At 38.9% G+C, this 13,927-nt stretch overlaps 1 protein-coding gene across 7 annotated transcripts in view; it reads right to left on the minus strand.

Moving 5' to 3' along the window:
• Positions 1-13,927, minus strand: part of NEK10 (NIMA related kinase 10) — a 189,548-nt gene that overhangs the window by 55,948 nt on the left and 119,673 nt on the right. For all 7 annotated transcript variants that reach the window (XM_060180452.1, XM_060180448.1, XM_060180447.1 and 4 more), the window contains exons 18-20: positions 11,432-11,612; positions 11,243-11,329; positions 9,097-9,151 (exon numbers count right to left, since the gene is read on the minus strand). In XM_060180452.1, the coding sequence (XP_060036435.1) occupies positions 9,097-9,151; positions 11,243-11,329; positions 11,432-11,612 (323 nt within the window). The remainder of the gene's footprint in view (positions 1-9,096; positions 9,152-11,242; positions 11,330-11,431; positions 11,613-13,927) is intronic.

Genomic DNA, 13,927 nt, shown 5'->3' on the forward strand with positions numbered 1-13,927 from the left:
AACACAATAAAGCTTGGCTCCTTTGAAAGTTTTGAAATGGACATTAACCATCTGCACTTCAGACTGATGAAAGATTCAGAGACAGAAAGGTTTCAAAGCATTCTGAAAGATCTTCACTTCCAACTCTTTTCAGATCAGGTGTGACTTGATCTAGGATTCATAACAAAATAACTCTATCTCCCTGTCCTTTCTAAATTTCTCTGTCCTATCCTATAAATTAGGAAAAAATAGCCACCAGGAGCAGGGGATTCATAGTGCTAGCACTGAGCCCCAGAAATATCACTGGAGGCAAAATAATATAATAATAAACAAAATAGAAATGGATACACTGAAAATAACAGCTTGCTAATTCCACCCCAAACCACTAGTAGGGAAGTAGAGATTGAGGGTGTTAGCTTTTCAACTTTTCACTGAATTAATTCAAGTATAGGGTGAAATGAGTAATTATTTTGTCAGCGGATTCTTGCATATAAAGGAAATGGAGTTAGAGAATTTTATATCTCATATTTTAAAATATATCTCTAAATTACATTTCCATATGCACTGCAGGTAAATCACATAAATTAATTCAACTATTAAAAGTTGTCAGTAGCATTAGATGTCGACAAAGAATGAAATATTTAATGTTATAAGCAAAAGCCTGACTTGCACTGTTAAGTTAGTGTAGTCACTACATCTTAATTAAGTAGTGACTACTCTGCTTTCAAAAAGCTTTTAGATAGTGAATCACAAATACATCAGTGTGAGTAAGTAACACTTTGCAGGCTTGAGTTTTTCTTGTTCAGGAAGTACTTTTATTGATCTGTAGTAGAACTGGTATAAAGTACAGGAAATCAGTACAGCATTACTATGAAACTGCTCTCATACTCCAATAGCAGGTAAACAAAAAAGTTTAATAATCCAGGAAACATTAGAACTGTCACAGAAAATACATAAAGTCGTCTGACTGACAATAAATTGTCTTGTTAGACTAATTGTGGCATTGGCAAATAGGTCAAGTTAATTTTGGTAATCACTTTATTCAATTTAAGTAAAATTAGATACAGATGATGAAAAAAGAATAACTGCAAATCAAAATAAGCATTTTTGTTAGCAAGATGCATGGTCCATAAACAAAAATCCATAGACCATACACAAGAGTCTGGTGTGTATAGTTTCTGGACACATATGCAATACTAGGAGGTCACAAACATCTACAGTCATCTTTATAAACAATGTCTGGGAGTCAGGCGGTGGCGCAGTGGATTAAGCGCATGTGGTGCAAAGTGCAAGGACCGGCAGAAGGTTCCTGGTTTGAGCCCCCGGCTCCCCACCTGCAAGGGAGTCTCTTCACAGGTGGTGAAGCAGGTCTGCAGGTGTCTGTCTCTCTCTCCCCCCTCTCTATTCCCCTCCTCTCTCCATTTCTCTCTGTCCTAGCCAACAATGAAGATATCAATAGCAACGACAATAATAACTACAACAACAATGAAAAACAACAAGGGAAAAATAAATAAATATAAAAAATTTATTAAAAAAATGTCTAAAGGGCAGGATGGTGGTGCACATGTTGAGCACACAAGTTACAGTGTGCAAGGACCCAAGTTCAAGCCCTATCTGCAGCAGGAAAATTTCACAAGTAGTGAAGGAGTGTTGCAAGTGTGTCTCTTTCTCTATTCTCTGTTTCCCCCATTCCCTTTTGATTTTTGTCTCTAACCAATAAGTAATAGATAAAAAATAAAATTCAATAAACAAAGACTAGAGTTAGGCATACTTCACTGAATACATTTATGTATGCACTGCTTAGCAAAGAAGTTATGAGCCACTGTCATCTCTACTTCAAACATGTGATGTCTAAACCAGCCCATCAACCATGCCCTGTTACCATGGGAACATAATGCAAGTCAGTATGAAGCAATTATGTTGCTTGAACAACTGGTTCTTAAAGAAGGGAGCAGGAAGAAACTAGCTATGACTCTGACAAAGGCTATAGGTTCAAGTCAGACAGTGAGATTTCAGTCCTACTAAAGAGAGAGAGAGAGAGAGAGAGAGAGAGAGAGGGAACTTATGCTAAGATAATAGTCACTCATTTATTAATAAGTATTTGTGGACTTGTAGGATGCACTCCCTGGTAAAATACATTGGGTCTGGGAACACGAAGTGTAATATTTATTGCTGTACCGACACACAGCAATAAATATTAATTAAATAAGTGAACAAGTAAATGTTCCTAAGAAGATCATAAACCGAAAGCTTAACCCATAAACCAAAGTGCAGCAGGACACGGATATATCAGATAGTCTAAGATTGAAGTCCCTGTGTGCATTGTCTAATTCTCCTATATAAAGGAATTTATTTGTGAGTTGAAATACAATGCTGTGGCTCATCGGATTAGAACTGGCATATAAAAACTGAACAAGACTATAAAACTCAAATAGAAACCCATTTTTCATTCTTAACTAGTAAGTAGTAATACAAACATTAGATTTCAGATCTCGTAAATAAGAGAAAATAAAGTTGAAAATTTCAAAGAAAGCCATAATTAATAATTATTTAACTATTTATTTTTTATTAAGACAGTAACACAAATGTTGGCTTATTTTATCAACATGCACAAATGTCTAGCATTGCTTTACTTATAATAATCATATATTGGACCTCAAATTCTCATTAACATAGTAATGAGTAATCCCTTGTATATCCATACAATAGACTACTACTTAGCAACAAAAAGAAATAAACTATGAATACACAAAACAGCATGGCTAGATCTTGAAATAATTTTGCTGAATGAAGAAGGGAGACAAGAGCACATATGATATATTTCCTATTATGTAAACTCCCAAAATGCAAATTAGACTTCACCATTTTATTTAGTTGGGCAGTATTTCACGCCTATGCGCCATGACTTTTAGCAGGCTTTATACTTAGCAAGATAAATCAGACAGAGAATGATAATCCTTGTATGATTTTACTCGCATGATAGGGGTCAGGCAGTGACACACCTGGTAGAACAAACATGTTACTGTGTGCAAGTACCTAGGTTCAAGCCCCCAATGCCCACCTGCAGAGAGAAAGCTTCACCAGCAGTGAAGCAGTGCTGCAGTTGTTTCTCCTCCTTTCCCTCTCTATCACCTCCTTTCTTATCAATTTCTCTTTATCGCCACTGGATAAATAAATGAATAGATAAATATTTTTAATTTTTATTTTTTCTTGTACCAGGGTTATTGCTAGGGCTTGGTGTAGATACTACAAGTCCACTGCTTCTGGTGACTTTTTTTTTTCTTTTCTTTTCCTTTTCCTTTCTATTTTATTTGGGAGGACAGAGAGAAATTAAGCAGCAATGGGGTAAGGGGAGAGAGAAAAAAAAACATTTAAAAATTCAAAAAAATTAATTACATGGGGCACAGAGACAAATCAAACAAATGTATGAACTAGATGAAAAAAATAGACTACAATGCCAAACTGATTGTTAGCAGAAAGGAAGAGGGAAACGGGTGGAGGATAAACCATGTTTAAGGGGATCGGCTGTGGGCAGAGACATGGCTCACCTGGATAGTGCACCTGCTCTGTCATGAGAATGACTTAGGTAAGAGCCCAGAGCAAACATCACTGGAGGAATCTTTGGAATTATAGTTTCTCACTTACAGTATCCGTTTTTTTATATTTGGTATCTCTCTCTATCTCTATTGCTATCTCTCTATCTTAATTGTTCTACAGACCTCACCTGGAACCTCAGCTTTGAATTTAGCTCCTAGGTGATTTGTAGGTGGAGAAATGAGATCTGGATAAAAAAAAAAAAATAGAAATGAAAGGATCCCAAAAGGTATTTTCTGACTTCTTATGGCTTTTCTAAATAAATAATATAAAGGTTTTTTATTCTGTTTTTAGGTCTTATCATTAATTACTATGCCAGAAAAGAAATAAAAGAAAAATAATTTCACCTAAAGAAGATGGCTTAAATAGGTTTGAACAGTCAGAGTAACTTCCAGCATTAATGTTGTATTTCTACTCACTACTCTTGAGACTTCAACACTTCTTTAAAGAGGCAGGAAATACTCTTCCTAGTTTCCTCTGTCCATGGTCTGCACATATGCCTGGTCCTTATCCAAGTATATTTCAAGTTATTAAAGAAGTGCCTTTATTCCTCACCAGACAATTGACTTAAATCTAGTTCCTGATCCAAGGTGAACAGAGTTAAGGATTCATAGTTATGCTTTCTCTATATTCTATTTATCCAGGGTCATATTCAAATTCTAAACTTTAGAAGATATGCTCAGACTAAGTATATACTTATGTATTTTTTTTTCCTTATTAGAACTAATTCTCTCATTTTTAGAAGCCAGTTAGGGCCACCGAGGTGAATTTCTATTTAGAGTATCTAAATTAAACTGTTCCATTATTGTACCCATGGGCATAAATTAAACTGATAGACTCTGCATGCCAAAGGCTTCCAACACCACATGTGCCAGAGTAGGAGTGGTTTCTGGTTTCTCTGTTATAAGTGAAACTGACTCATGTGAAATAAATATAATTTTTTTAAATAACTGTTTTATTATTTCATACATCACACAGGGTTGCTAAAAATCTCTAAAGAATTGAGTGTTAATATCTTATTCTACTATGCAGTCTTTTCCATGTTCTTTTACATTCTAATATCTCAGATAGCTTCTAAATATGTTCTATTGTGTAGCTTTTTTGTCCTATATTCTAACTTTTCATTTAGCTCCTAAATATTTGGTAGAATAGATTTACACTTTATGTTAATAAACTAAGAAGCCAAGGGAAACCCCATGCAAATTAGCCGTACATAATGCCTCTTTAAAAAGTTATTAATGCATTTTACAGCTATCTCCCTTTTAGAGAAGCTCTGGGGGGTACTTGGAAAGGAGTCAAGACTTATTAATTGTATCTCCTTTTATGTGACATGAATCATAAACTGTCTTTTATGATTTATTTTCTTCTTAATTCTGTCCTTGTGTTTCCATCACACTGACTTTATTAGTAGAAAATAACAAGTCAACTTATGTTCCCTAGTGTCATATCACACCATACTTTACACAAGAGACACATCTTTGTAAATGGCCTTCTATCTCAGGCACTGTTTGCCTGGACACCTTCTAATGAATCAACCTCAACATCTGCACCTGGCTCCAACTGACTTTATCATGAACCCTAGGTTAAGCCCACTACAGACTGTCTCCTTCTGACTTATTCACCTAACATGATCTTCTCCAGTTCCATTCATGTTGTAGCAAAAGATCACAGTTGTTCATCTTAAGTCTGAGTGGTATTCTAGAGTTTGTCTATACCTTGACCCACTAAACAACACTTTAAGGTCTCACAAGTATCTCCTAATGATCCTTCTGGTAGATTACACCCTCTGATAAGTTTTCCTTGGCTTTTTGTTGTTGGCAATACCAAAAGATAGTGATGCCTCTCTGACTGAAAGTCAGTCATGTGTCTACGACTAAAATTCATCCTACATGAATCATTTTCTTTTTTTTTTTTTTCTTTTTTGCCACTAGGGTTATGGCTGGGGTTCGATTCTGGCACTATGAATCCATTCCCAGCAGCCTTTTTTTATTCTATTTGATAAGAGAGAGAGAAAATAAGAGGGTAGAAGGAAATAGAGCATGAGAAAGATGAACACTTAACAGATCTGCTTCACCACTCATGAGGCATCCCCACTCAGGTGGAAAGTAGGGTCCTTGCATGGTCCTTGTGTATATAACATAGTACTATGTGCACTTAACAGAGTGTGCCATTGCCCAGCCCCTCTCCTTGCTCTCTAACTGAACCACTTGGGGCTTTACTAAACAGATTGTTCCTTGTGAGATGTGATTACAATTTGCTTTTTTCAGGACTCTCATGCCCGAATGTGGACAGTGGCTCCATTTATGCTATGCAGCGCACAAAGTCGCCTCCTTCAGCAAGGTTTCACAGATAAGCCTGAAGGAGATGCCATGTATGGAATACAGATTTCCCCATAGCTGTTGGTAGGAACCCTGATCCAAACCAAATCAATCTGACTCTACAAGACACTGAATCTCAGGAACAGTGATATAAAGATAGAAGAGAAAGAAAGAAAGAAAGAAAGAAAGAAAGAAAGAAAGAAAGAAAGAAAGAAAGAAAGGAAGGAAGGAAGGAAGGAAGGAAGGAAGGAAGGAAGGAAGGAAGAAAGAAAGAAAGAAAGAAAGGAAGAAAGGAAAGAAAGAAAAGGGAAGGGGAAGGGGGGGAAGGGGAAGGGGAGGGGAGGGGGAGGGGAGGGGGGAGGGGAGGGGGGAAGGGGAGGAGAGGGGAGGAGAGGGGAGGGGAGGGGAGGGGAGGGGAGGGGAGGGGAGGGGAGAGGAGAGGAGAGGAGAGGAGAGGAGAGGAGAGGAGAGGAGAGGAGAGGAGAGGAGAGGAGAGGAGAGGAGAGGAGAGGAGAGGAGAGGAGAGGAGAGAAAAGAAAAGGAAAGGAAAGAAATGCAAGCTGAGAGCTCATTCATCCCAGTCTTTACAAATCTGCTCTGCTTCCTCCAGACTCCAGGGGGCTTACCTGACTTCTCTTCTGAAGTGTGCTTCTATGGAGTTCAAATTATGTGAGCTCCCACACACACACCAGGTGTTACAATGAACTCCATGCTCTGTAAGTCAGTCAGAGTCAGGTCCTTTTGCTGGTATCAAAAATCTTGAATGAGGGAGTCGGGCGGTGGCGCAGTGGGTTAAGCACATATAGCACAAGGACCCGAGCTAGGATCCCAGTTCAAGCCCCTGGTTCCACATCTGCAGGAGGGTCTCACTTCACAAGCGTTAAAGCAGGTCTGCAGGTGTCTCTCCGTCTCTCTCCCTCTCTATCTCCCCTCTCTCAATTTATCTCTCTCCTATCCAATACAAATGAAAAAATGGCTGCCAGGAGCGGTGGAGTGATAGTGCAGGCACTGAGCCCCAATAATAACCCTGAAGGCAAAAATAAATAAATAAATCCAGAATGCTAAAACATAACAGAGCAGTAGCCTTCCCCTAAAACCAGAGTCATGTTGACTGACACCACCAAGTGTGTACTTGTTGATGGTCCTAGCTTCAAGTGCTTTAGTCTCAGAATTATTCGGCCATATTTCTGCCTGTCTCTGTTCAGTTCCTTGCCCTTCTTTATCCTATTTCCTGCTGTTGGTTGATCACTCTGCTCAAACATCATCTAATAAGCAGAAAGCATCAAGTTCAATATTCCTTAATGAAACTCTTCACCACTTTTTCAGTTTCTTTTTATCTTCCCTTCCCCTTCCTCAGCTACAGATAAAGGGCAACCAGGCCCACTTTCTGGCTTCAAGTTGCTCCACAACTATACTGTCAACTATCTCGTTCTTTCTTTAACCTCTTCTTCCCATTGCCTACATCTCTTTAGTCCCAAATACTTTGAAGTCATTCTGATTCTTAAAAACTTTTTCCCTTCAATCATCCTCTATCAGAAAGCTATCCCAAGGCATTTTTTTTTTTTTGGCCTCAGGGTTATCACTGAGGCTCAGTGCCTGTACTACGAATCCACTGCTCCTGGTGGCCATATTTTTTCCACTGTTGTTATTATTGTCCTTACTGTTGTTGTTAGGTAGGACAGAGAGAATTTGAGAGAGATGAAGAAGACAGAGAGGGAGAAATAAAGATAGACACCTGCAGACCTATTTCACCGCTTGCAAAGTGAGCCCCCTGCAGGTGGGGAGCTGGGGGCTTGAACCCAGATCTTTGTGCTGGTCCTTGCGCTTTGCACTATGTGCAACCTGGTGCGATACCGCCCCATCCCCTCCCAAGGTATTCTTAACTTGTCATCCCTCCATCCCTGCCTCAGTAGCTTCTTCTACTTTAAATATTTTATTTATTTTAATGAGAGATACAGAGGAAAATAGATGATACATATATACTTACAAACATACCAGAGCCCTGCTTAGAAGTGATTTATGATGTTGCTGGGGACTAAATCTGGTACCTAAGAACCTCAGGCATCAAAGACTTTTTTTTATTATTAATTTATTATTGGATAGAAACAGAGAGAAATTGAGAGGGGAGGGGGATATAGAGAGGGAGAGAGACAGAGAGACATCTGCAGCCCTACTTCACCATTCATGAAGCCTTCCACTTGCAGATGGGTACCAGGGGCTTGAACCTGGGTCCTTGTGCACTGCAGTGTGATCAAAGACTTTTATATAGCCACAAATGAATCTTTTTAATCAGACTTCTCCCACCAACTTCACCAGTGCCACTGAAAATGCTTTCAGGCAGGCCACCAGAAAATTGACATGGGCTAAGTCTAATGACATTGTTTGAATCCTTATCCCAGAAGACAGCCTTTGCAGAAAACAGGAACTATCCCCAAGCAACACTTTCTTTTGCCTTTTGATTCAGAATTTCCAAATATATTCCGTGCTCCTCTACAGTTAGATGAGATCATATGACTAATTTGACCATCACTGTGTCAACAGGAGGGATACATACAACATCCAGGTCCTATTCTTAAAAAGCAGGGAACATGTCTCTGCTTCCCCTTTATACTCCCTGCTGGTCAGGATGTGATCTACATCTGCCTTATTTGTCCTATGGATAACACCTATACCCTGGGGACTTGGAATGATAAGACCTTCCACCTTCTGCACCTCATAATGTCCCTTGGTCCATACTCCCAGAGGGTTAAAGAATAGGAAAGCTATCAGGGGATGGGATGGGATATGGAGTTCTGATAATGGGAATCGTGTCGATTCCCTTCTTATCCTATGGTTTTTGTCAGTGTTTCTTTTTTACAAATAAAAATTACAAAAAAAAAAAAAAAGTAAAAAGAAGCCAAGACTCCAGCTTATATCAGAGAAATCAATTATTTTCCCTCTCTAGTTAACCCTGAAACTCAGAAAGGCTAATTAATTGACTGGAGAGTACAAAGCAGGGAAAGAGCAGAGAAAGACTAACTCCCTAAGACTTTATATTCTTTCCACAGTTAGCTGCTTGGTAAATTACAATCAGTTCTGGGAGGGTAGATTCTAACAGCTTCTATTATCACATGCACATAGAAACTTTCAGATAGGAGTTTTCAGTTTACTCATGAAGAACTGTTTGCAAAGCAGAAATATTTCTAGGAGCTCTCTATATGCTTACCTTGTCTGGGATTGCCTCTCTCCTCCCGAGGCACTAAAACTTCTCTTTAAAATGCCTAAAACAAAAATAAATGAATGAATAAATAAAAGTAACATCGCACATTTCTGCTACAAATCTTTTATTCTTCCTTCTGCATTGTGTTAACGGAATTATAGAGTTGTACATACTATAAAGACCTTCTTCATCTATGAGAGCATCGGCTAAAATATGATGCTGCAAATTACTATTTACTTGACAGGTTTGTTTAAGAAAATTTTCCCAAGAAAATAAACTAAACAAAAAACTCTATTATTAGCTAGGGAACAACAATAAGATGTATATCCTAGTCATAACTAAGGTCATTATGGAGAAAGCAGCTAGCTACCACAGGCAATTTAAGGGTTCGACTTTCCTTCCCCTGTTCTGCACTGACTTGCCACGCTTTTGTTAGTAGAAGATACACAACACTGAGTTCATCTCCAAACTGCCAGTGATTAATTTCTTTTGGAACTTGCTGCATATATTTACTTGCCAGAATAAATTTCCTGTATAATATTCATGTTTTCCCAAATGCAAATCAAGACATTTTATCTTGCAGGCAGGAATGTATAGGGAGAACAAAGCAGATGTTGAAAACTGAAATTGTTCCAGAAAATTTGGAACATCTAGTCACCATTTTGATAGACCAATTAGACTTGTAAATGGACAAAGTCTGTAACTTCTAGAATCCTCAGGGCTCTATTTTGACAGTGAAGCTATTTTAAACCTTTTTTTAAATAAGATCTTCATTGTAAAGTCGTTAGAGAGAAGGAATTATGTAAACTTAATTTATTTCACAGTATTTCTAGGTATCCAATTTAAAATCACATTATTTGCTGGTTTATAAGTGCTATTTTTTAGTTTTTTTTTTCATTTTCAGATTTAAGTGACTTTAATTATGACTTATATTATTTAAATTGTATCTATATTTTTACTTTATTTCTGATATCCCAGGTGATTGTTCAGCTAAGAGTCAAGATTAGAGCCCAGGATGTAGGTCAGCAATAATGTACATGCTTTGCATGCACTGTATATGACAGTCCAGTGTTCTGGTCTTTTGTAAAATTATAAATAGCATCAAGATTAACATCTGAGGGGGTCTGGGCAGCGATGCATTGGGTTGAGTGCACATATTACCATGCACAAGGACCACAGTTCAGGTCCCAGTATCCACCTGCAGAGGGAAAGCTTCATGAGTGGTGAAGCAGTGCTGCAAGTGTCGCTCTCTTTCCCTTTCTATCTCCCCTTCCACCTCTCAACTCTTCTCTGTCCTATCAAAATAAATAAATAAATAAATAATATAAATTTTTAAAGATTAATATGTAGAATTTGCATGCCGTAATTTTCACATTTTTAAACCATTAGAATATTTTACTTAAGTACATTAACTATGATCAATCCCTTGAAGTTTTATGGAGGAGATAGCAGAGCAGTTATACTTTCATTACTGAGACACCAGAGAACCCAGGTTCAATACCAGCTATCATCATAAGCCAGAGAGGAACAGTGCTCTGGTAAAAATTTAATTAGTTAAGGGGCCATGTTGTGGTACAGCTGATTGCAAGAACACGTTAAAGTGTGCAAGAACCCAGGTTCAAGCCCCCAGTCCCAACCTGTAGAGGGAAAGCTTCATGAGTGGTGAAGCAGTGCTACAGGTGTCTCTCAGTCTCTCTCCTCTATCACCCACTTCCCTCTCAATTTCTGACTGTCTTTATCAGATAAATAAAGATAATAAAAATTAATTAATTAAATCCTTATATGTTGGTGCAAAAACATGTATAAGATCTAGTGTGCACTAAACCTAATTTCACCTTCACATTTTAACCCCTACTTAGCAGGTTTGTAAAAGGTTGTTTTTGCTTATTAGGTCCTTTCATCTGGTTCTCAATTAATTATCTTCAATCCCTATTTAGAACCTGCATTTGTTGGTGGAAATAAAGAAGCAACATGGCAACTCTTGCAATGGTGGAACGCAATCCTGTCAGAGTGATAGGTACACCTGCCCTAAAGAGCATTATACCTGGAAATCAAACCACTGGGCTATGTACATGATGACACTTCCTTGACTGAAGTATGATTCCCAAAACACTACCCACTGGAACCCCAAAGACTGCTCAAGAAAGCTTACTGAACGTAGATTCTTTCAAAGGGCTTGAACTGGAGCTGCTGCAGTTATCCGAAATATCCAATTCATCCTCTAGCTCTGAGTAGATATCTGCATATTAGTAGATAGATATTTATATTAAAAAACAAATGAATCTTGAAGCAGAAAGGAGTCAAGAGTTTATTAAAGCTATAGCCCTCCCCCTAGGAGTACCTTTATCAATATTTTCCAAGTTGAAGTTATCATCAGACAGAATTTCATCACAGGCCCTGTCTTCCTCCTTACCACAGGCCTGGAAACCTTCAGGGGGAAGGTCTGCACTTTCTGAAAGTTCACTTTTCAGACTGGCTGCTCCACTGCTGCTGCTACTCAAGCTTGCTTTCTCAAAGGTTTCCTAGAAAGAGAAAGTCCATATTCAGTGGTGGGGTCGTCTGCCCAGGGAAGTCCAGTTGGCATCATGGTAGCATTTGGACCTGGTGACTGAAAGAAGAGTTAGCATATAAAGCCAAGCAAACTGTTGACTAATCATAAACCTAAAGACTGGAATAGTGCAGATGAAGATTTGGGGGTCTCTGTTTTATAGATAGCTAGTAGGCCTATTTTAGTTATATTCCAAAGGGCCCATGACTATACTATTCTTTTTTTTCTGAGCCTGACATCTGATATGCAGGGGGATCCAAGTTATTGTCTGGTAAGATGATGTCATGGCTGGAAAAAGGGCCAGAAAGCTGGATCAGCCCTGCTTCCCCAGACCCCTGCCCAACTAGGGAAAGAGAAAGGCAGGCTGGGAGTATGGATTGACCTGTCAACGACCATGTGCAGCAAGGAAGCAATTACAGAAGCGAGACCTTCTATCTTCTGCACCCCAAATGACCCTGGGTCCATACTCCCAGAGGGATAAAGAATAGGAAAGCTATCAGGGGAGGGAATGGGATATGGATTACTGGTGGTGGGATTTGTGTAGCGTTGTACCCCTCTTATCCTATGGTTTTTGTCAGTGTTTCCTTTTTATAAATAAAAATTTTTTAAAAAAGAATCTGATTCAAAATATTTTAGCTTCCGAGATCAGTGAGATTGGGCATGTTCAGGGTGGCATGGCCGTAGACAAAAAAATATTTTAAACACTAATAAAAACTGTTTTGTCTTACGTAAAAAAAATAAAGAAAGTTCATATTCAGTGGAAATAAGTCTTTCCTTCTGTAGAGCCCCAAATCTACTATATCAAAATATTTAAAGTTCCATTTTAATTGTTTCTATTGAAACAGTAATTTTACCTACATATCTGTAATAAAATCCATTCAATCCCATAATAAAAAATTTAAAAAAACAATTTAAACAGGGACCAAGTGATAGTGCACCTGGTTGAACATACATTACAGTAAGCAAGGCCCCACATTAAAGCCCCCCAGTCCCCACCTACAGGAAGAAAGCTTTGTGAGTGGTGAAGCAGTGCTACAAGTGTCTCTCTGACTCTTTATCTCCCCCTTCATCTCAATTTCTGGCTGTCATTATCAAATAAATAATAAAGACAATAAAAAATTAGAATTTATATACCCCAAGCCCTATCAAAGGGACTTTCCAAAGTTAACCTTATCACGAAATAATGTGATGATAATAATAACTATCCATTGTCTTCTTGAACCCTAAGACAACAGGAACCTCACATTTTCACTATAGAGCCTATATTTCCCCCAGTCCTGGAACCTTAGGGTGGGGCCCACTTTTCTGCATGCTGCTTTCAACTCAAATCAAATAATATTGCATCCGCGGATCGCAACCTAATCAACGCAACGAGTGCCACCCCAGCATGCTTGACTTCAGACTGTGACCAGACTTCAGGTGTGGAATGACAACCCTTCAGCTTCATCACTCAGGTGAGACCTTTCCTTTCATAGTATTCTCTAATTCCATTCCAGGTGTCCCACTCCCCAATAAAGTCCCCAAACTTAGATATAGTCCAGGTCCCCTGAGATAGAGCATAGGTTCACCTGTGCCCGTAAACTAGGGGAAAAATATATACCTGAAAGCAGAAGTACACAGGAGCATGCAGGGAATACCCCCCAACACTTCAACAATTTGTTTGGCTTCGTATGTTAACTCTCCTTTCAGCCACCAGGTTCCGGATGCCAGCAAGATGCTGACCAGACTTCCCTGGACAGATGACCCCATCAATGTGTACTGGAGCTCCGCTTCCTCAGAGCCCCACCTTCCTAGGGAAAGAAAGAGGCAGACTGGGAGTATGGATCGACCAGTCAATGCCCATGTTCAGCAGGGAAGTAATTACAGAAGCCAGACCTTCCACCCTCTGCAGCCCACAATGACCCTGGATCCATACTCCCAGAGAGACAGAGAATGGGAAGGCTATCAGGGGAGGGGATGGGATATGGAGAGCGGGTTATGGGAATTGTGCAGAACTGTACCCCTCTTATTCTATGGTTTTGTTACTGTCTCCTTTCTTAAATAAAAAAAATTCAAAAAAAAAAAACAATATGGCAGTGAAGCTGATCTCTTTCATGTACTTCATGTACTTCTAAGATTGCACCTACTACAACTTCTGAGTGTTCTCATTTTTCTTTTTCCCTCTCAGGTAAGGGAAATAAGGCCTGACTTCCTCAGTTGCTCTCGAAAGACTCTTCCCTCTCAGTGATAGGAGCAAAAACAAAGATTCATGGTCACAAAAGTTACAGGTCCCACTGGCACTGTGGTCCA

Source organism: Erinaceus europaeus, chromosome 21 (genome assembly GCF_950295315.1).
Source record: "Erinaceus europaeus chromosome 21, mEriEur2.1, whole genome shotgun sequence".
In the NCBI taxonomy this organism is placed as follows: Eukaryota; Metazoa; Chordata; class Mammalia; order Eulipotyphla; family Erinaceidae; genus Erinaceus; species Erinaceus europaeus.